Here is a 21,777-nt window from a genome sequence, read left to right on the forward strand (position 1 = left end):
CGGCCTCGGCTTCACACACTCCCAGCAGTGGGGAAACGCAAGTGCAAGAAACAGGTGAGACATGGTCCAAGCAGAAGTACGGAACCGTGAGGAAGGGAAGCAGATGTCAAAGGCAGTGGAACAAGGGTCCCAGGGCGCCTGGAAATGGGATCTGTCCGCAAGAATCGTTGTGTTGTTGCTACCCTAGAATGAACTGTTTATGTCCACAGAGTCCACCATGTGTCTACAGCAGCCCAGAATGGATGAACCAAACACTGGCTCTAGAAAGGGCCTCTTGCGTTTTTTTCAAGTTTTGCGGTCAGAGTAGTTTTGACTACAAAACTACACGGCGAGGGTGTTGCAATCAGCAACTACACTGCTAGAGGCCAGTTAATCTTACACACTAATCCTTTAAGGGTGGAAGCACTCAGTGAAGGTTAGGCACCACCTACTCCAACAGGTGTGTGTCGCAGTTCAGTTTAGGTGTTTATGTCACATTCATGTATAGGAACTATAATACATTTGACTTTCTGAGTTGTAAGTATGGTTTAAGTCAACCTCCAACATCATAATTACAACCGGAAAAGTTGGACTCTTCTAAAAGCTCTTACATATCAGACTTTATAAATAGACCTTTTTCACCCTAGAGGGCACTTCATTACATATTCCCTACTGGAAGGGCAGCCTAGAGGGCACATCATCATGTTTTCATGCACATTGGGTCACTGTAGAGGGCAATTTATCATGTTATATCCAGGGGCATGGGCAGACTTTTTCAACTGGTTTGGCACAAGTGGAGTACTGACTTATGCTGGGATGGCATGTGTCTCAGCTTTTCAGTCATTCCCAATTTAGACAATTCCAGTACTGTTTATGGACCCCAGTATATAGAAGTATTCAAATACATTTATAGCATGTGCTTTTTTGCCCCAAAATACATGGGATTAGCATAAAGTTAGCGTACGTAAAGGGGAGACTTATGGGAACGATGATGGGGTGGCCAATCAGATTTCTGGTTTTATCTACTGTAGGGTCATTCTGGAAGGCACTTGATCAGTTCTCTCCGCTGAAAGGGCACTTCATCGTGTTTTCATCCACATTAGGTCACTGTATAGGGCAAACTACTATATACTGTTTATTTTTCAACATGGGTAACAATTTATAAAACATATCTTATGAGCTCTTCATATGTTTAATATGCAAAAAGTGACAAGCTTGTCAAATAATTGCAGTGGTGGAGTAAAAAGTACAATATTTCCCTCTGAAATCTAGTAGAAAGCATGAAGGTTAAAGTACAATTACTTAAGTACTTAAGTAACAAATGTTATAAGTTAAATTCCACTACATAGGCTACAGCATAGTGGAACCATGACATTGACAGCACATATTAATGGCATAACACCTCGGTCGAAGCCAGATCACAGGAATAAGAGGAGATAATAAGGACTAAGTGATGAATGTGAGTCACGCTGTGGACGGAGGCGTGGAGCCAACTGTAGCATGCAGCTCTCCCCCCTCTTCCAGCCCTGGCTCCTCCGCGGGGAGGGGGGGAGGAGGGGAGGACTCACACAACTGCGGCTCATGATCGCCTTCCGTGTGTCGCCTGTTTCTGTGGAGGTGTAGTAGTCATGACAGCCTCAAACACTGGCCAGCAACCCCCACCACCACCACCTCCTCCTCCTCCTCCTCCTCCCTCGACCAGCTGGAGACGGTCGATTGCGGCGCATTGCTGTGCTTTCCCTGTTTTCTCCGGCGTTGTTTTTGGACCGGGGTGTCCCGCAGTGACCATCGACTGGCTGCTGGACTGCAGCAAGTAGTCGACCTACCCCCACAGAGAGCTCGGGCATGTCATCTGTCTCGAACAGTGTGATTTGGGCCGATATTCGCTTGACCACTTGAGGGAATCAAAGTTGGTGCAATGGAGACTTCGGGCAGCGATGCAGCGGTCACTTACTTGGGCAGATCGGAGGAGAGAGACGGGTTTTATGATGTGGAGCACCTGCCTCCACTGCTGGAAGATGAGGTGAGACAGAGGGTGTTATATGTTGATTTTAGAAGATTGTACATAATGTCTCCAGTGTTCTGGCACATCATCTCATAATGAGTTCAAGTTGGTTAGATTACATGATTTTCATAAACGCACCACCGAGGAGTTCTTCTTCTTCTCTTCCAAAAACACGTTACTTATTCAAACTGCTGGGGCTTTCTGAAGGCCTTGGAATGTTAGAATATTTAATTAGCACTCTAATTTGCACCAGATAACAAAGATGCTGTATTCTTCTTCATATGGCTTTATGTATTTTATGTGTGATAGACTATATAACTGTCTATATTCAGATCCTACAGCAAAAGTCCTGCATTTAAAATTCTACTTAAGTAAAAGTGCAGAAGTAGTAGTTAAAGTAGTGCAGTCTAGTTTTTCCCAATAAGGGGCCCCAGAGAATGATTATTGGAGTAGAAAAAACTCATACATATATTTATATTCATTCTTTGGACTGAATCTTTGCTTTTCTTGTGAAATAGTGGCTCGTTTGACCTATTTTAGGCTTTGAAAAGCTATTTTATCTAAAAGAAACCATCTGATCTTCAGGTCCCGCCGATCTCTTGGTCTCTGTTAGATGTCTCACCTCTGAAATGAATCTTTGGTGGAACTTTCAACTCATAGACACCTGAAATGTGAAAAGGAACTCCAAACTCTGTTTTTATAGGGGGCCACAAGCCAAAAAAAAGCAATTGTGTCGTATTTTATAAGCTCATCATCCAATGAATGTAGTGCAGTACACAATTTCCCTCTGAATTGAGTGTAAGTATAAAGTAGCATAAAATGGAAGTACTCCAGCAGTATAAGAGCATCAAAATTGTCCCTGAGTAAATGTACTTAGTTACAATTCACCACCAGCTATAACTTCATTGGTGGACATGAACCATTGTAAGAAACTGTTTTTTTAGTGGTAACTTAGTTACCTCCTTTTTTATTGAGTGATGGGGAACTTAATTTCTAGGAGAAATGTTACAAGGGATCAAGGATTAGACAATATACTGCATTGAGTAAATAACAAATACGCAAACTACTACTACTTTCTTTCACTATTCCTGTCAGTCCCTGCATGCAGAAGCACACCCCCACCAGCCTCACCAAAACCTTAGAGCTCAGAGGCAAACTTATGTAGGACAGCATATTTAACTTGAGGGGGGTGAGAGAGACTTCTAGCTTCCCTCTGCACTGTTCTCAAGGGAAACTGTCTATTTATGGGGCTGGTGCTGCTGTTGCTGCTTGAAGTGGCACTTTTCTGCCCTGTAATTGTGCTCTACCCCACTAGATCACATCGATATGCTTTGTTCACAATCTGCCCCAACTCCCCTGCACCTATAAAAGTCATAAAGCAAAACAGACACTTCTCCTGCAGCCAGTGGGACTGAATGCTGCGATTCTCAGCTGTTGAATATTAAAGAGGTTACAGGCAGTAAAATGAGTAAAAATAAGTTCCCATTGAGAGATCCTCTGGTATAAATTATGTCATGGAAGGAAAAAACAGTATGTTGATGGAATGGAAGAGCTGGACATTGACACTTACTGCTTTGTGATACCCCCACACCCCCCCACTTTCTACCCTTCTATCTGAGTTAAGGCCAGCTTTTGTGTTCACTCACAACCCGAACAGAAGATCCTGTAATAATCAGACCGCAGCATTATGCTGGACGCCGCATGGAATCTCTGAGATCACTGCGTCTGCCAGGATAAATGGGGCCATTTGGTAATAGTGGATCACAGATGATGCAGTGTGTTCATGTGGGTGTTTAGAGTCACTCCGTGGCATAAAAAGGGTGTATGTGCAAGATGTCATGTACCAAATGCCCTTGCTATTGAAGAAAATATAGGATTTTCTGGTGCAAAATTAGGGCACTGTGCAAGGTGCTGTCTTTGAGGATTTGAAACTTGCTTGAGAGCGGTAATTCATTACAGTGAACAGCTTGTCAGTTTTTATTTTTTGTAAAGAAGTCTGCAGATACTTTGAGATATAGTTTATACAGGTAGCCCTCTCTTTAATATCTCTGCTTAGGGATCTCATGCTACCGGTCCGCAACACAAATTCCCAGCATAGAATCGTTTGCACTGCCCTTAAATTGACTCTTTATTTTTTCCCCATTAGACTGTTTCCGGTTTCTTTTATGGTGATGATTTCATTTCCTAGCTGCAAAATCAGAGCAGAAATTGTCTCTTTATTTCAAATGTACTATTTTCCAACAACACTGATTACTGCAGTGCACCTGACATCATAGTTTCTCTTTGTAAAGCTGAAAGAAACGGTATTCCTAAACACACAGAGCAGCATGACAGGTACAGTGAGGAGCCAGCGTGTAGAAAATGTAGATTTATTGCTGAACAAAAACACTTTTTCCCCCAGCGAGTGTTCAAGCTAATCTTTTATGAGGAAGGAAACACATTGAACACGTTTGTTGGCCCTCAAGGAATCGCACAATGCTTTTGAATGAACATGGACACAACTTTTGTTTGTTTATAAGGCAACCCCGTTAATTTACTGGATCATCTAAGAACAGACATTTGGTCACCTTATCAGTTCTTACCATATCTTCCTATCTGTATATTTGCAGTAAGGCACTGTATTGCAGTATCACTGTGTGATGTAGTGCCCATCGCCACCCCAGCAACCACCTGTTGGATTCAGTTTCTCCAGGGTTTAGGTAGAACTTTGTTATCTCCCTCCAGCGTCCCTCTGTGCTGCAGAGAGTGATGAGGTCAGAGCCTTAATACCAAACTATTAACTGTGCACACTCTGTATTTACATTTTAATAAATCCGTTCCACATGAGCTAGCTGACTGAAATGCTGTTGAGAGCATAGGGACTGTTTTGAAAACGCTTCTTTGACGGTGCGTTTAGGTGCTCATGGAGTGGAAGGAAACGTGAACGCTCTCTGGTCTCTACTGCCTGACATTAAAATGTATGAGTCAAGTCAGTGTTATTTATATGACCCAATATCACCGACGACAAACTTGCCTTGAGGCAGCTTTACAGTTTGTACAGCACACAACACCTCCTTTAAAAAAAAAAAAACCTTTAATGGAGGAAAAGAATTGAAAAAACTTCAGGAAGAGCAACAGACATGCAATATATGTGGAGTGTAAAGAATAGTACAATGAAAAATAAATCGCTGAATCATATATTAAACTATATATTATTATTAGACATTGTATAGTTTCTGTGTCTATGTAAGGTACAGCCCTAATTAGTTGGGATGACATCTACACTCTGCCTCCTCTATTGTTTTGAGACAATGGCAAATGGTTGATCTAGCTAAATAATTACAAGCTGTTGGAAGAAAATGGACAAAAGGCTGAATTGTGCTTAAGGCGGGTAATTAGCAAAGAGTAAAGAGAGTTCCTCATTAACATTTGGCCTCACACAAGTGGTGTATTAAACCAGAGCAATGATGCAGATCAAGCCCTCAAAATTCTGTGTGTGTGTGTGTGTGCTTACCTGGACATACTTGTGTGTGTGTTCACAGGAGAATGTGTCTCTGGCAGACATCCTCTCTCTGCGGGACAGCTGTCTGTCGGAGGAGGAGGTGTGGGCTGTGTGTGCAGAGTGTGTTCTGGCGCTGCAGAGCATCAGACCCTCCCACCTCTTCCACACCCTGTGTATAACGCCAGACACTCTGGCCTTCAACGCCCATGGGAATGTTTGCTTCATGGAGCAGCTCAGTGGTGAGTCTACAGCACGGGCACACTGCCATTTATATATTTGTACAATTAGGAAACCACTTACAGGACATATATACACCTTCATTGGCACTTATCTTATTATACACCCCATTTTTGCATGAGATTTTGCTACTGATGAAGCTGACTGGTAACATATTTTTATTATTATTCATATTTTTTGGCACATGTCTTCTCATGCACAGAACATTTAGAAACCAGAAGACATAACAGATTAAATCAGAGCTGCACTGCAGAGTTTAAATGTGAGGTTGTACCTTAACTGCAGTTGAAGCTCTGCTTGACGCAGAGAGAAGGTACCTTTTTCTCTTCAGTGATTTGTTGCCCTGATCTGTATCACTTTCGATTTGCAAATTCCTGCTTGAAAACACTCTATCAGTGTCTCACTGGATCTGTCAGGCTGTGCTGAGGTCTGCAGGTCTGCTCTGATTTACCCAGATGAAATCTCTCTCCTTCACAGTGCTGTGAGGCCCTGTGACACTGAATGGAAAAACATCCTATCGGGAATTATTATCCCTCACCTCCTCTCTTCTCCTGTCCTCCCCTTTTTCTCATTCTTTTATCTCTGGTATTCTCACTTTTTTTCCTCATTCTCTTTCTATATAATTCTTTATCTTTTCACTTACACCAGCGCTTGAGGACGTGCACATACACACACGCTGTTACACACACGCTGTAGCACACACACGCTGTAGCACACACTCAATATATGCCCTAATGCCAAATGTCAGAAATTGATAAGCATTGATTAGATCTACGGTGTTAGAGTTGCCAGGGGGAGCGTTGTTGTGGTAACAGCTTGGTTAGCCTATCAGAAGTCGACCTGCGCTCACACACACACACACACACACACACACATTACACAGCCACAGCAAGTGTTGCATCCATTTATCTCCATGCAAATCTTCAGTCAGTAATAGAGACACTTTGAGGAGATGTTTTGATTACTCTGTCAGATAAAATCCTTCGCAGCCTCATTTGTTGTTGTGCTTTATTGGATTGTGTTCAGTCCCTCGGCTATGATTCATCCCGTGGATGGAGAAAGAAACCACAGTGCCCACATTACCCTTCCTGTGTTAGTTGTTCGTGCTGAACACAGTGCATCTGTATCATTAATCACAGCACTACGCTCACCACTTTACTGGCTGCACAGTTTCCCGTCGAATCCATTTAGTTGAAGTCTTTGTGCGATAGTGATGAAATTTCGAACTGATGCACACTTGAGCATCCAATCGCACACAAACAGGCTCTCCCTGTGAAGCTGTGACCTTGAAGGCTGCGGTGATGAAGCTCAGCGAGAATAGCTGTTGCCGCAACAACTCATCAATAGGGTTCATTTCAGCTCATTAATTACTGCAGTAGTAACAGGAATGTGGTTGTATGGGACTGTGGGTGATGCCAAAGTAAGCAAATGGTTTTGTTGATGACTAAGAAAAATTGCTAATTTTCCCTCGAGGTTTAGCCTCGCAAGCTGTTCCGTTCCTGATAAAACGGGACTGGTCGTGCTCTGTGGGAAATCTGATCAGTGCATTTGGAAAGTGTGTTGAATCAGTAATATTGCTCAGCTCTTACTACCTGTTGTCCCAAAATGCTGTAGGCATACATGACTCACCAAGCTCTCACCATCACCCTGGAGGCAACTGCGTCACTGACAACTGCCGTCTTTTTTTCTCTCATTCACTGCCTATTTCACTGTTACAGAGCTTCCTCACTACAAAGGGTTGAAATATTGTGTCCTCCTTTTCTGCTCCCGTCTGTCCTTTCTCCTTGTTTGTTTGAACTGGCAATCTATGTGAGACAAGAGGAGATGAAAAAAGCAAAAGAGGGGAGAAAAGGAAAGAAAAGGGAAGAGTAAAAGTAATGAGAGGGGAGGAGCGGTGGAAAGGGAAAAAAGGAAGCATAGATGAGTACAGGAGAGGAAAAGAAAGAGGATACAAGATGAAAGGAGAGGAGGAGAGGAATTTAAAGATGTGAGGAGATTAAAGGAAAGGTAGGGAAATGAAAGGAAATGAGAGAGGAAAGGAATAGAGAAAAGTAAAGGAATGAAAGGAAAGGACAGAAGGGGATTAGGAAGGAACAGGAAGGAAAGGATAAGAGGAAGGATAGGTGAGTAAAGAGGAGAAAAGCAAAGGAAAAAAGGATAAGAAAGAGAGGAAGCTAAAGAGATAAGGAGAGGGCGTCATAGTAGTAGGAAAGGAAAAAGAAGAGGAGATGAGGAGATTAATACACAGAGAGAGAAGAGGAATACAAAGTGAAAGAAAGGGGAGGAGAGAGGAATAGTGGGAAGGGAAAGAGAAGGAAAGGAGAGGAATGGGAAAAAAGGGAAAATGGGAAGGATAGGAGATGAAAGGAAAAAAGAAGAGGGGATGAAATGAAAAGGGCTAAGGAGGAGGGGTGAGGCGAAACGGAGCGGCCTCCCTACACCTGGGAGGGGACATCATAACTCCAGTAGACAAACCCAGATCTGTCATGACCCACTTTACTCCCTTCCCTCCCTTCCTTCTCTCCTTTCCCTCCTCTAACTCTGGGTACAACCTCTCTCTCTCTCTCTCATTCTCTCTCTCTCTACCTCTCTCATCCCAGGTCCAGCTGAGGGGGTGCATGTTTGTGCTGATGTTTTCCTGTGTCTGTGTGTCCTGCTTGTTGCCAGTCTGAGCAGAGGCCTACTTCAGGAGGCGGCTGCAGCGCTGCTCCTCAGTGGCTGCTCCATCTTCTGATCTGCAAATATCTCCTGTCTTGTTTGTCGGGGATTATCTCTGACACGAGAATTATGCAAATGAAGGGAAGCGGCTACGCTAGCTCACTGGACTGTTGTGGTTTAGCATGCGGGATACATATTCCTCTGATTTGCATCTCATTAAGATGGATGCTCAGCAAGTAGGTTACAGTACAGAACTGGCTATACATCAGAGTGTTGACATCAAACGACAGATGCACCGTTTGTTCCCTTCTGATGACATTATGATGTACTGTATGCTCTTCAGACGCGCTTAATGGTGCGGCTAATTGGTACGTTTTGGTCTTGCAGATGATCCAGAAGGCTCCTTTGTGCCTCCAGAGTTTGACAACACAGGCAGCACATTTGAGGTGAGAGCTGCCGAATCTTCTTATAGATTTTAATCTGGTCACAGTTGCACGCATTCGCCCCTGGGAGTTTCACAGTCACGGGCACCTTGGTTGTGTTTGCTGAGAGAGAGGAGAGTGTTGCTCATTCTCTTTCCTAAAATAAAATTCCCCACACAAGCCAGCAGTCATTCAGCTATAAGCTCACCTCCGTCTGATCAGGTGAAATAGGTAGGAGGCAGTACTCTTTAACAGGAAGGTTGCGAGGAGAAAGCAAAGGTAAACTGTAGAATTATTACCCAAACTAACCTAAAGTTAGAGGCCATCACAGGTCCATGTAAGAGGAGACCTCTTCTAAGACCCCTGTTCAACGAGGGTTTATATTTGCTGCCGGCACATGTTTCTTTTAGAAGTTGAATGTCCCAATTTTTACTTTGGTCTGTTATTTGGCATATGTCTTTGTCATGAGTTGTCTCCAGCTTTGTTCCAGGTGTGAAGTCCTGTTCCAGCATGACGTTTTATAATATCAGTTAGGGGTATGAATTCATTACATGATGTCGAATGTCCATACACTGTTGGGTCGTCCTTGAGTGTTCCCTTACTCTGGAACTGAAGCTGTGTTTAATTTTTTTTTAAATACGATCGATACCTCAACCAGGACATTTGAAGTGATATACAACCAAATGTATATTTTAGGTGTAAGATCTTTAGTGGTTGTCTTCTTGTCATCTGATATTAGTATGAACTTCCCCTCTGTGGTTAGTCTCTCATTTTTAGCAGTGGTGTTACTGGAACCTTCCAGTCATTAAGTAAATTTACTCAAGTACTGTACTGGTACTTTACTTGAATAATTCCATTTAATGTTATTTTATTATTATTATTATACTTACATCTATGCATATGTTTCATACTTTAACACTACATATTGTACTTTTGACACCAATGCATTTATATGTATTTATTACTTTTCACGTTGAGATTATTGATACAAAAGATTATGTTTTAATATAGGTTAAGATACCCAGCAGTACATGAAGTAATAAATATTAGCCACACCTGCAAAATTAAAGATAGTATTTATTGTCCCAGGAGCGAAAAACATAATACACAAATACACAAAATACACAAAACAATTACAGTGGACATGTGGTCATATATACACCTACTCCTTCATGAGTCTAATGTAGTGTATTATCATTGTGAAATGGGCCACAATCATTTATGCATGTCAGGCAGTCGCTCTTTACCTAATTGTGTAATTGTGCGCACACACAGTTTTATTACCAATATGTGTGCACTCACTTTTAGTTTCACCTCTGAATGCAGTGGTTGAGATAATCTAGCTAAACTGTTTTTTTGTTTACAACCTGTATGGTCACCTGACTTTGTATGCTTCTTGCCCATCAGCACAATATAGTCTGACTCAACCAATGATAGGTTTGGTCATGATGGCCACAGCTGGAAGAATAAAACCCCAGTTGAAATACACCAGAATTATCCTGTAATGGTCACCCATTTGAATCTTATGACAGGTATGATCTGGCTGTAACTGGCTGTGAGTGAGGCACTTAAGCATGAACTCTTTTAGTGGAGCTGTGTATTAACATACATCATAAGGCAGAATATACCAGCAGCTCCAGGTATGAATGTGTCTGTGTACTCCACTGTGTGTACAGATTGTCTTGTTGTACTTCTGCCACTGGATCTTTTTTGTAGGATGAGTATGCATTATTTTTAATGACTATTGTGGGTTTAATAAATGTTATTTATGCTCTGCCATCATTACTGATTGGATCTCTGTAACTTTTATATTCCTTTTTAGAGATCTCTCTATACATCTGCCCTATACTAGTGTGCTATAGGGGAAATCTGAAATATGTATTTTTGCTGTGAAATAGAATAATGCCTCTGATGTGACTGGATTCAAAAGCTTTTGGCTTCCTCTGTGGAAATAAAGAATTCAAATGTGAAGCTCACACACTGCCATTGAGTGGTGTCACTTTTCACACCATAACATGAATAAATTTACAGTAGACTTATGTAACCATCTTTCAAAATAAACCATGCATTCTTATTTTTGCTGTGTAATAACACAAAGTTTTTGTCTAACAAACAACTTCTTCACTTCTCTTGTGTTTTTCTCTAGTGTGTTCCCCTCAAGGGAGATATTACGCACGGCCAAAGTAATAGTGTAAGCAAAACAGGAGTTAAGGCCTTCAGCTGAGCGTTTACTCTTCTATTTTGGTGACCCACACTGGGATCCGCCTTGCACATGTGTTTACCACATAAGTATGGGTACAGTCCACTTCAATTGTTGAAAGTGATCGTTACGTCCGAGATTTGAACTCTGAAGCACCTGGTTCAAATCCGCTGCTGCCTTAGACCTGACCATAATATCCACTGTCAGAGCAGCAAAGCAAAACAAAAGCTCTGTCATAAATATGTACAATACATGACAATTACTGCCCAAAATGGCAAGAGGATCCTCTGTTTTTGAGCCTTTTCTATAGCCATTCATAGATTCAGATCTCTGTGCTCGCTGTAAATTCACAGCTGCAGCTGGTTCCTGAAAATGATGATGATGGTGTTTTCGCCTCCTTTATCCCCGGCTGCAGGGCCATGTTTACTCGCTGGGCTCTACGCTTTCTGCCGCACTGAACTTTGTCATTGAGCCAGAGCTGGAGGCAGAGCTGGGAGAAGAAATCCAGAGGCTGCTGGAGCAGATGCAGGAGGAGAAGCCTGAGGACAGGCCGCTCCTGCAGGTATTAACACCCTGCTGACTGTTCTATACTGCTAGAATGATTTATAGAGAACTGCATGGTTTTAACATCATGAGGCAGGTGTAGAATAATTTGAGATCTCACTTGAGCAATTGTGTTGTCATGGTGTTCAGAGGAAAGAAGTAAAATGTCGGAAATTAAGTCATTATGTGTTTAGTTAAGTGTTAAATTAGGTTTAATTCAATGCAAAATTAGTGGTAACAACTCGTATTAGTGATTATTGCGCTTTCAGATTTAAATTCTTTTAGCAACCACATGTAGTAAATATTCAGTAACTAACAAAACCCTAACATAAGCATAAAACATAATGAGATAAAACCATAGAGAAATAAATTAATGTAATTTTAGAGTCATCATGACCCAAAGAGATGGTTGGTGTGGTCAGCCCTGATTATGTCGTTACACAACAAAGTCATAAAATATATCCCAGAACTGCACTGCATCACCGTTCCTTTACAGTCACATGTAGAGCCACAAGGGTCCGAGAAGTGAATGTGTTTACAGTAATTATGGCTGCACATTTAAGTCCATTTTTCTGTTCACTATTAGTGAACTAATGGGCACTACATAGAGTCAGTGCTCTTGAGCAGCATCAAGTGGAAATTCTGTGTCAGTGCAAATCACACAGTGGGATTGTCCTGTATTGTCACAGCATAAACTTCAAAAGGGAAAAACTATGTCTAAAAATATGTCTAAATTATTAAAGATAACAACACATTTCATTAACAAAATGCAGCCTTACAAAATAAAAGATAAAAGACAAGTTGTACTTGTATTAAAGCATGTGATAGATCATAATGTGACCTGAAAATATGTCAAAGAAAAGTGGTTTTGGCTCATAATGACAAGCATAGTTTACTTCAGTAGTATACTTTGTAAGTGCGTTACAAGATTCACAGAACACTGTTGCACATCTTAGATTTTTATTTTCTTCACAAAGAGAAGTAAGTGATGAAATGTAAAATCGGAACAGAAAAGGTTATCTTTGCACACCTGTGAGTAGACAGACGGATTCGCAGGAGAATAAGTGATAAATCAAAGTCACAAATCAGCCCCTGCACACTGTTGACACTTCCGGTAAATTTATTGAATAGCTACGCTTTGGTCCAGTTACCTTTGACAGGCATTTCATATATAAATGACAACAAGCCTGCATACAGTGTATTCTTACATACTCGCAAAGAACAGCAATCAATGCAAGGTACAGCAGGCAGTCAACCATCCATAAAAAACAACACATGGGAAGGGGCAGGGGAAGAGAAAACATATTTTTATTTCCTATTCAGGTGAATTCCACATGGCATTCAACCCAGTTAGATGAACGTTTAAAGATTAAATTGTCTATTGTCAACAAAACCTAAAGTATAAGAAAATACAATCAACTCCCTTATCAATGTGAAACACCAAAATCAGTAAAAGGCATTTAATACAAGAGAATAAATAGAAAACTGCATAAAACAACATGTGATATAATGCACTGGAACCCATAATGACAATAAAAAGCTCAATAATATACAGAATATCCAAAATACACTACAGTTTATCCTTACGATGGAAACCTAACTTCTTAAATATACAATCAAAAGCACTAATTCCAAACTCTAAGTGACTCAAGTTTGCATCTTATTTGAGACAGATTTGTCCAGAATATTCCATTTTGAATATTGCAAACATGCAAGTTTGATACTCCCACAGGACATCCTCTCTCTGGCTGAAGCACGGCTGTCTCATACCTCCTCTGCCGCTGTGTGCCGGAAGCTGTCTTCTATTGGCCGACGGGTGCTGTCCATCGAATCAGTTTCAACCTTTCAAGGTGATTTTATCATCTCAATTTACAGATGTCACTGTTTGGTCTCTGCTGTGATTTTCTCCTGGTACTAATGTCTCTCTTTGTATATCCACAGATGGCCAGGAAGGCTCCTGGGAGGCAAGATGGCAGCATCCCAAACCCAGATGTCTGCTTAAAAGACTGAGCTCGGATGATAATAGCAAAGAGCTGTCTGTTGACAGTTCTGTTAAAGCAAATGGTCTGTCCAGGCAGCAGGTATGTGACAGAGTGAAGCCACAACCAGCAGCTAATAATTATAATAATACGTTTTATTTATAATGCCATTTTCATCAAAATATCTCAAAGTGCTACAGGTTAGAAACAAAAAAGATGAGCAGTTTTAAAAAATAAGAAAAGGAGAAAAGAATAAAAAATAAAAAAGGTTTTTTTTTTTTTTTTTTAAAAGCTGCTCTGGAGGAAGAAATAATTAAATTCTTCCTCATCAGTTTAACTTATCTACCACCTAATGTTGGGGAAAAGCTCCACAGAAGTTTTTTTTTTCTGCCAGAGGTGGAAACACACAATCTGCTGTGGAAACTGTCAAGAGGTGGCTACACATAACAAAGTCAACATTTTTGATTTTACGTATTTATCATTTATCCTGAATTGAGTTTTTTTCCTTTTAAAAATTAAACATTCATTTTCTTAGGTCTTGGATGGTCTTTTCCTGGGAAAACAAAGCTACCCCTAGTGACTAATGCCTGAAAATTTCAATGGATTTGTGCTTAGCCCAGCAAGTATTTTAAGTGTTGTAAAGGAAATTATACAATTCCAAGGCTGAAATCCAGGCCAGACCTCATTCCTAGGTGCTTGTTAACTGTAAGCTCTTTGCTGAGGTTTCCTTGTTGGAACACTGTGTACCCATTACTTTTGTGATTTGTACAGACTGTGGCAAAAAAAAACGACACTTCATGATGTTGTCAGCGTTAGCTCTCACTCATTTTGGTTTATTTCCTATCTTGTGCATGTGCAGCCTTCTCAACAATGACATTGCTCAGAAACCAGTCTGAGTATATATGTGCCTTTTACTGATTCTACTGTAGTTTTGCAGTTATCTAAACCTGGATCCTTTTATGCCCATTAATGTATATGTTAGAGTTAGTTAGTTATATGTTAGTTATTATTTTCTATTATTATAGATTTTATTATTATTATTATTATTATTATTATTATTATTATCTGCAGGTGTGTGGGGGCTGGGATTCCTCCCTCTGGGCGGAGGATTTTGACAGCAGTGAAGGAGATGGCATGATCTTGGCAGATGACTTGGATTGCAGGTCCCACAACAGCTCCCCAGTGAGGAGGAGGGCCCAGCAGAGGGTGAACAGGGTGAGGGGGGCTCTTAACCGCTCCTGCTCTGTCCCAGACTCCAACAACCCCCCTTGCCTTTCCCCTCCAACTCACGGAGATATCAGCATACCTGTGTCCGACCTCACAGAGATAGGAGCGGATGAACACTTGAGCTGCAAGTCTGTGTGGAGTAACAGACTACAGAGACTCAATCGGGGCAAGTCCTGTGAGTCCTACCCACACAGTAGCACTGAGGACTGTGTGAACTCAGTTGTGGACTGCCAAATGTCGCAAGTAAATGAAGATGCTTCAGAGACATTATGCAGTGGAGAAACTCAGACTCAAGGAGTGCATGAATGTGAGTCTAATAACTGCACCCAGGATTCAGCATCTTCCTGTACCTCCTGTCAGGAGCTGGAAATGGAACAGGACTCTTCTTGGGACCAGAGTTCGTTAAACCACAGCCTCTACATTCCTAATAACCACATGACCAAAAGCATGCTGTGCCTCAACGAAGAATCTCAGGATGAGGTTAGCCAGTGCCTGATGGCTCTCAAATCTTTGACTTAGCATCTCAGATTGTTTTTCACAACCATGTCTGGTTCTGTTATGGAGGTCCACTCAAGAGCTGTCTGTCTGTGAATAAGACTGTGGCTATATTTGCCAGCGACAGAGGCTGCTGCCTGGGTTTTCATCAGCAGATGAAGTTTTCTTAGTTGATGTGGACATTTGTTTATGTTTTCATTATGTGACCTAGCTATAAAGCTTTGGTTTATGTGATTACAAATGGTCATATGTTGGGCTGACCACTTACAAGCTCTGGAACGAAACTAGCGAGTGGACCTTGTTAATATTTCTAGGGTCAAGAATGTACTTTAATTTTAACTCTCTGTTTTGTAGCTACAGCTAGATAGGTAGCCACGAACAGTATCAAGTAAAGCATTTCATGGGTACCACACCTCAGTGCAAAGTTCTCCATTAACATCTGATGTTATTTCCTGCAGTGAAACTCTTTAACATTCTCAGTATCATCTGCTTCTGTCAGAACAGTTGCTCACAACTTGTTTTATAAGGCTTTTAATGAAGTTGAATTGTGTAACGTTTTAAGGGGGAAGTCGTCCGTCTCAAAGAGACAGAGTAATCACATAAGTACTTAGCAATAATACGCAAAAAAAGGAATCTGCAAAAGTGGAAGAGCGAACACTTCCTTAAGACAAATCTTTGCTGAACGTTGGACCATTCAAAAACAGAGTCTGAGAAAGTCAAGTCAGGGATTACTACAGTTTGAGTTAATTAGGTCTACTGAGGGATCAGCTGAAGCTCAGAAGTCTATAACGTATTCCTTTTCTGCTACTACTTAAACTGTGTTTGCTCTTTATTTTCTATCCAGTGGATCTCGCTCAGAGAGTTGCTTGCTCGGTGTGGACGGAGGCTGACAGTTAATGAGCTGTGGGCTCTGTGTTACACCTGCCTGTCCTCACTGCAGACCTACATTGACTTTCCAGGTAATTTTCACCTCTTCGTGCATGAAACCAGTACTTATAAGTACTTAATATGAACTGCTCCTGCAAGAACATTTGAAAGCACAACGTAAGAGCACAGATCTTGTAAATGGATTTTGATTTTTAGAGGAGAGAAGAAAAGGTGATTTTACTACATGGCTTGCATTTTGTTGCAATTCTTCTGTGCAGCTGATTTTTCTCTTTTCCATTAGCTTATTTATGCCTGGACACAGTGCACGTGGGCTGTGAGGGAGAAGTACTTTTCTTGAAACCTAAAAACATAGGTAGGTCTATACAGGTTGCTGCACAGCAGCAGTTGTTGAAAATGCACAGTGTACTCAAGTATATGAGGCAACAATGTCTGGAGGCTTTTGTTGACTTCAGTAACTGACTGTCAGTGTTCTTTGCAGGATCCAGAGATGAATTTTATCTTGCTCCTGAATACCAAGAACATGGAATTGTGACAGAGAAGGTCTGCCTGTCTGGACAGCTTTCATTTACGGATATTTAAAACTAACTTTCACTAATCATTGGCTTTGGTTGTAGCTTTTTCCCTCTTCTTTTCTGTGTTGCCTCAGGTTTGTGTGTATGGGGTTGCTGCTATTCTCTGGGCTACAGCCAAGTTCAGTTTATCACCTAATCAAAAACTGGCAATGCCTCGCAAACTGAAGAGACTGCTACTGGAGATGGCAAAGAGGACACCCATTGAGAGGCCTACCATCGTCATGGCTATAAAAGTATTATTATTTTTATTTTGACATTTACTTTTTCCATTGTTTGTTTAATCAAACAATCCAGCAGTTTTACTCAATTAAAATTCCTAGAAATATAAGTAACAAATTAAAAAAGAGAAACAAACTTTGACTTTAAGAATGGCTTTGATGAATATTTCTGCTTTCTTTATTATAAAACATAAACTGGGCTGTGTGTTTGAACTGAAACCTGATTTAACAAATAGACCAACAGCTTAAACAGAGGCCTCCCCTCAGTAATCTTTCATTCTCTGTACTCAGTGTTTGAGCTAGAGGTGAGGGAACGGCTGATATTTACAGGGAAGCTGAAGTAGAAGGATATTGACTTGGTGTCCATTCAGATACATAACTCCACTTACTGCAGTTTCATTTTGCAGGCCCCTAAGTATTGCACCTCTTGTCTGACTCAGATTTACTATCTCAAATGTATGCCCACTACAAGAGGCTTCTGAACAACCCTGGCTATATACATCGTGAGGACATTCTTTGATAAGAAGGCCCCTGTTTGTGGTATTGGTCCCACTACATTTTTAGCCAAGGTAGTGACATGGCTCTATGGCAATGTCTGTCACCTGGTGATCCCCTAATTCTTCATGTACTGCCATTAAATTTCTAATTTGTCCAATACTTGGCTACATACCTGCAACAGTTACAGTTGCTCAAGGTGCGCCTGTGACATTATAGAATAGAAATAAAAATAATAATGATATTGCAATATCTAACATATATATAATATAAAACAGAAAATGAATATATAGGTATATACATATACATATAAAAAAAATAGAAATATAATAAGAGCCTAAGTATGTACATTATAATACAATATATGACAATATAGATAGAAGTAATGTATGCTACAGTCCTGCCCTGCAAAACACTTTGGATTGTATTTCTGAGTATGAAAGGTTCTCTATAAATAAAGCCTGATTGGATTTTGCATATCAATGTGCACATATCACAACTTCAGAAAAATAGACATATCCTCTTTGAAAGAAAATCACTTGTAATTTAAAGAGAGAAAATCCAATTTGTAAAAGTGCTATGCCATTTTGTCAATGAAGGACTCTCCTAAAAAAATACCATAATTTACTTTTATTATTATGCTGTCAGTCATTTAGTAAAAGTAGAGGTTAGTTTTCCACATACTGGATGTTTTATTTTTAATCAGACACTTCAGTTGTTTCAGGGCAGAATTAATTGCAACATTGTTGGTGATCGTGCATGAAGTGCCCCGTATTGTTATCACACTTGTTTTCATGTGTGTCTCGTCCAGAGCTGTCGTGACTACTTATCATGTCAAGGGACAAATGCTGAGACTGTTTGGAACAACCTCGTCAGCAGAGTTCACCCGGTAAACTTTCCTTTGTTTTCACCACAGATACATTTACACCTTGGTGTCTTCAATTGTTTATTTATTGCATATTATTTCAGCCTCAATGTCAGTCAGTTGTTTTTATTTGGCCATACTCTTAACGTCTGTGTTGTCTCAAAAAAAGGATATTTCTGTTATAATGAACAAGTAAAATTTTCTTTCAGCCAGTGTCCAGTGATGCAGATGATTTGAGTGCAACTGAAACTCATCAAAGCTCATGTGAAGAATCTGCACAAAACATCAGCGGTAGGACAGCTTTACTTTAGTACGGATGACCCTCATGCAATATAGTTTATCTTGAAATGGACCAGTGCCTGAACTGGACCAAATAAAGTGCCAGTACCCTAATTCAGCACAACCCTAACCACAACATAACCCTCACCCTAACTCTTTATCCATTTTAACAACATTTTCAGTGCTCTCTCAGTGCTAAGCTCATGCCTAAACCTGACCAAACAAACAAACAAGAAAGCCAATCAAAAGCAAAGGAGGGTGCGTGGCACCAGCATTCCACCAAAAATCTGAATTGCCCGTACATAGCGGTGACTGCAGGCCCACTTCAGGCACTGAAATGTACAGTATTTTATACACTAAATGTGCCAAATATCAGGAAGACCCTTTGAATCGTGCTATAAAGAGGCACTGCTGTGTTAAAGATGTCACTTCTTTTCCATCTAACATTCACAACAGAAGAAGATTCAGTAAAGAAGGTAGCATGGCCGCCCTCTGGGATCATGCCATATTAGCAGATCTTCCTAATATTTTACACATGTTGTGTAATTTACAGATGTGCATTGCATGAGACAATATCACTGATATTGTATCTGGCATTGTTGTAACTGTGTGTAGGCTTTGTGCCCATGGCCACTGAGAGCCGACTGGCTCCTGTGCCTGGCCCTGTTCCCCACAGCTATCCAGTCGACCAGGAACTCCAACTCCCAGAGGCCTTCACTTCCACTGCCACACACTTCACCCCCATCATCCTGACCAATGAAGGGGACTCAGAGGAGGAGAGCCAACACCTTGGAGCTGCCATTGAAGGGTAGGATGTTCCAGAAAATAACATTAATGTGTCTTTTTTAAAAAGCAATTCAGGTAAAGGTTATTATATAAAATAACGAAACATTTTGGTTAACTTAACTTAGCATAGATAGTGGAAATGGGTGGAAAACAACTATACCAATTCCTCAAAAGCTCACTAATTATCATTATATTTTATTGGTTTAAAGGTCCAGTGTGTTACCTTTAGAAGACCTATTTTTCATTTTCATAAGTCTGAACACTATTTGATGACCTGGGAATGAGAACAGGCTGTGAGAGTGTAGGAGAAACGGGCTAATGTAGAAACATGGTGGTTCAACATGGCAGCCTCCATGGAAGGCGTCCTGCAAAGTCTTCAGTTAAAAATGGCTCATTCTAACAAAAACACTATTCCTATATTCAGGTGATTATACACTAATTAAATCATACCTATGTATATTCTATTTCATTTCTGCCAACAGATCCTCCTAAATGTTACACACAGGACCTTTAAAAATAATACATTAAAAGAAAAGAAGCAATAAAACTACTCCAAAACTACCTCCACAAAATGCTTCATAGCTTTTTATTTTACAGGACTATGGATGGATCAACAAAAAGCAGTGAACACATCGAGGAAAGGGACCTCGATTTCGCTTTGCACTCTGAGTCCCTATATACTGCACAGACTGAACCCAATCTACATACACAGGAGTTGCCTGTTAATGAGGCTGTGGTAACTACAACTTCCAGCGACAAGATGCTGGTCAACTCTGCTTCTACTCTCCCTGATATTTCCTGTCTTGAAGTGTCTCTTCCTCCGCTATTATCTGCTAACCTCAATGGTTGTGGTGTTTTCAACAATTACCTCTTCCGTCAGGATCCCACAACAGGACATCTTTCCTTAGTGCCTGTGCAGGTTAGGGCTCCAGAGTCTCTCCTCGGGTTGGATATAAATCTCTCCCTGGTGCCACAGCCTTTACAGGGACTAATCGCAGTTCCAGAGAACACTGATGCTCCATTTATAAACTGTCTGAATGTGCCTGTGAAGCCTGAACCCCAGGATTATGGCCCATCATCATATTTCAAAGGCAGCGCCATCTTTTCTGACAGCCCCCTGGAGCACAGTGTTCCCAGAGCTTACAATGGACAAACAGATCCAGGAACACAAGGTGAGAACCAGTCTTCTTCCGAGTCCATCTCTCCTAAAGTCCACCCTGCACTACAGGAGGTGATTGACCTGCTCAAGGGAGAGTTTTCACTTGATGGGTATTTGGACAATGGACATGAGGAGCTCGCCATGGGTATGTATATTTAAACTGTAATGTAATTCTATTATTGCTATCATGTACTATTTTTACCATTGATGATTTGCTTTACAAAGCGATGGTGAAAAACCTACTACATTTACAGATGGGTGACAAATTAAAGGAAGGACCTTTAATAGTCTGATGAGAATGAAAATGATGTGAATCAATGGAACACTTATGGGAGAATGGAAAGGGTTCCGGAGACTGTGAGGATTGTGTTGGTTTTTCCTTTAAATTTTCACCCATGTCCTGCTTCCTCCTGGATGAAAGACCTGATTCTTTTCCTTAAGCTAGAAAAGATCAAATATTGCATTAGAGGGTCGACCCAAAAATTCCATGATACATGAGCCCCTCTACTATCTTATTTTGAGAAACTTGAAGTCCTCCCACAAAACTGAAAATCACAGAAGGCAAATAGCCTACTAAATTTATTTATTTTTTTGGTTAAATATTTATATAAATTTGTTTTTTATTATTATTATTTTGATCTTGTATATTTTTATGCTTGTAACCTTGTCAGTGTCACATTTGAGGTGTGCTTTTCCAGTTTATTCTCTTTTTTTTTTTTTTTTTTTTTGCACTGGCATGGTGGGGACGGGTGGGGGGAAGAAAATAAGAAGAATGATGAATATCTGTGATCAATGCTCATTTTCTCAAATAAAAACATGTAAAAAAAAAAAAAAAAGAAGCCAAACTTGTTAAAGTTTGCTCAAAGACAAGACGCTGTATACAAACATTGCCTAAATAAAATAAAGTCTGAAATTCAAAAAAATTAACCCCCCCCACCCCCAAAAAAATTTTAAAAAAATTGTCACCCATGTGCATTATGCAGTCATTTCCAACCAGGGGTAATTGTACACCATAGAGTACTTCTGCTGTTGCCAGGGAGTACGTGGAAAGTTTATGGAGTAGCCGAACTAATATCCACATACTGAAACATCTGTAACACCTCAACACCATTTGTTGCAATTGAGAGTGTGTGAAAACTAGTTAGCAAGCAGGTAGAGAAGTTGAAACTGTTAGCTGAATAAATAATAAAAGTAATGGATAAACAGTTTACATAGAAAAAGAAAGGATATGTGGTGATTTGTATAATCCAGTAAAATTACAAACACTCATATTTACAGAGAAATCAGTA

General features: G+C 40.5%; 1 protein-coding gene across 4 annotated transcripts in view; it reads left to right on the forward strand.

The window, feature by feature from the left end:
• The first annotated feature begins 1,510 nt into the window (after nt 1–1,510).
• LOC127379306 (kinase non-catalytic C-lobe domain-containing protein 1) overlaps nt 1,511–21,777 on the forward strand; it is a 40,611-nt gene continuing 20,344 nt past the window's right edge. For 2 of the 4 annotated variants that reach the window (XM_051428756.1, XM_051428766.1), the window contains exons 1-15: nt 1,511–2,002; nt 5,506–5,704; nt 8,748–8,806; nt 11,398–11,544; nt 13,258–13,375; nt 13,467–13,606; nt 14,576–15,211; nt 16,071–16,185; nt 16,395–16,466; nt 16,593–16,654; nt 16,761–16,919; nt 18,211–18,288; nt 18,474–18,555; nt 19,159–19,351; nt 19,927–20,633. In XM_051428756.1, the coding sequence (XP_051284716.1) occupies nt 1,898–2,002; nt 5,506–5,704; nt 8,748–8,806; nt 11,398–11,544; nt 13,258–13,375; nt 13,467–13,606; nt 14,576–15,211; nt 16,071–16,185; nt 16,395–16,466; nt 16,593–16,654; nt 16,761–16,919; nt 18,211–18,288; nt 18,474–18,555; nt 19,159–19,351; nt 19,927–20,633 (2,872 nt within the window). In that variant the 5' untranslated portion in view covers nt 1,511–1,897. Of the gene's footprint in view, nt 2,003–5,505; nt 5,705–8,747; nt 8,807–11,397; nt 11,545–13,257; nt 13,376–13,466; nt 13,607–14,575; nt 15,212–16,070; nt 16,186–16,394; nt 16,467–16,592; nt 16,655–16,760; nt 16,920–18,210; nt 18,289–18,473; nt 18,556–19,158; nt 19,352–19,926; nt 20,634–21,777 lie in introns of those variants that run through there. The other 2 variants (XR_007888286.1, XM_051428747.1) reach the window with 2 other exon arrangements.

Source organism: Dicentrarchus labrax, unplaced genomic scaffold, assembly GCF_905237075.1.
Source record: "Dicentrarchus labrax unplaced genomic scaffold, dlabrax2021, whole genome shotgun sequence".
Classification (NCBI taxonomy): domain Eukaryota; kingdom Metazoa; phylum Chordata; class Actinopteri; family Moronidae; genus Dicentrarchus; species Dicentrarchus labrax.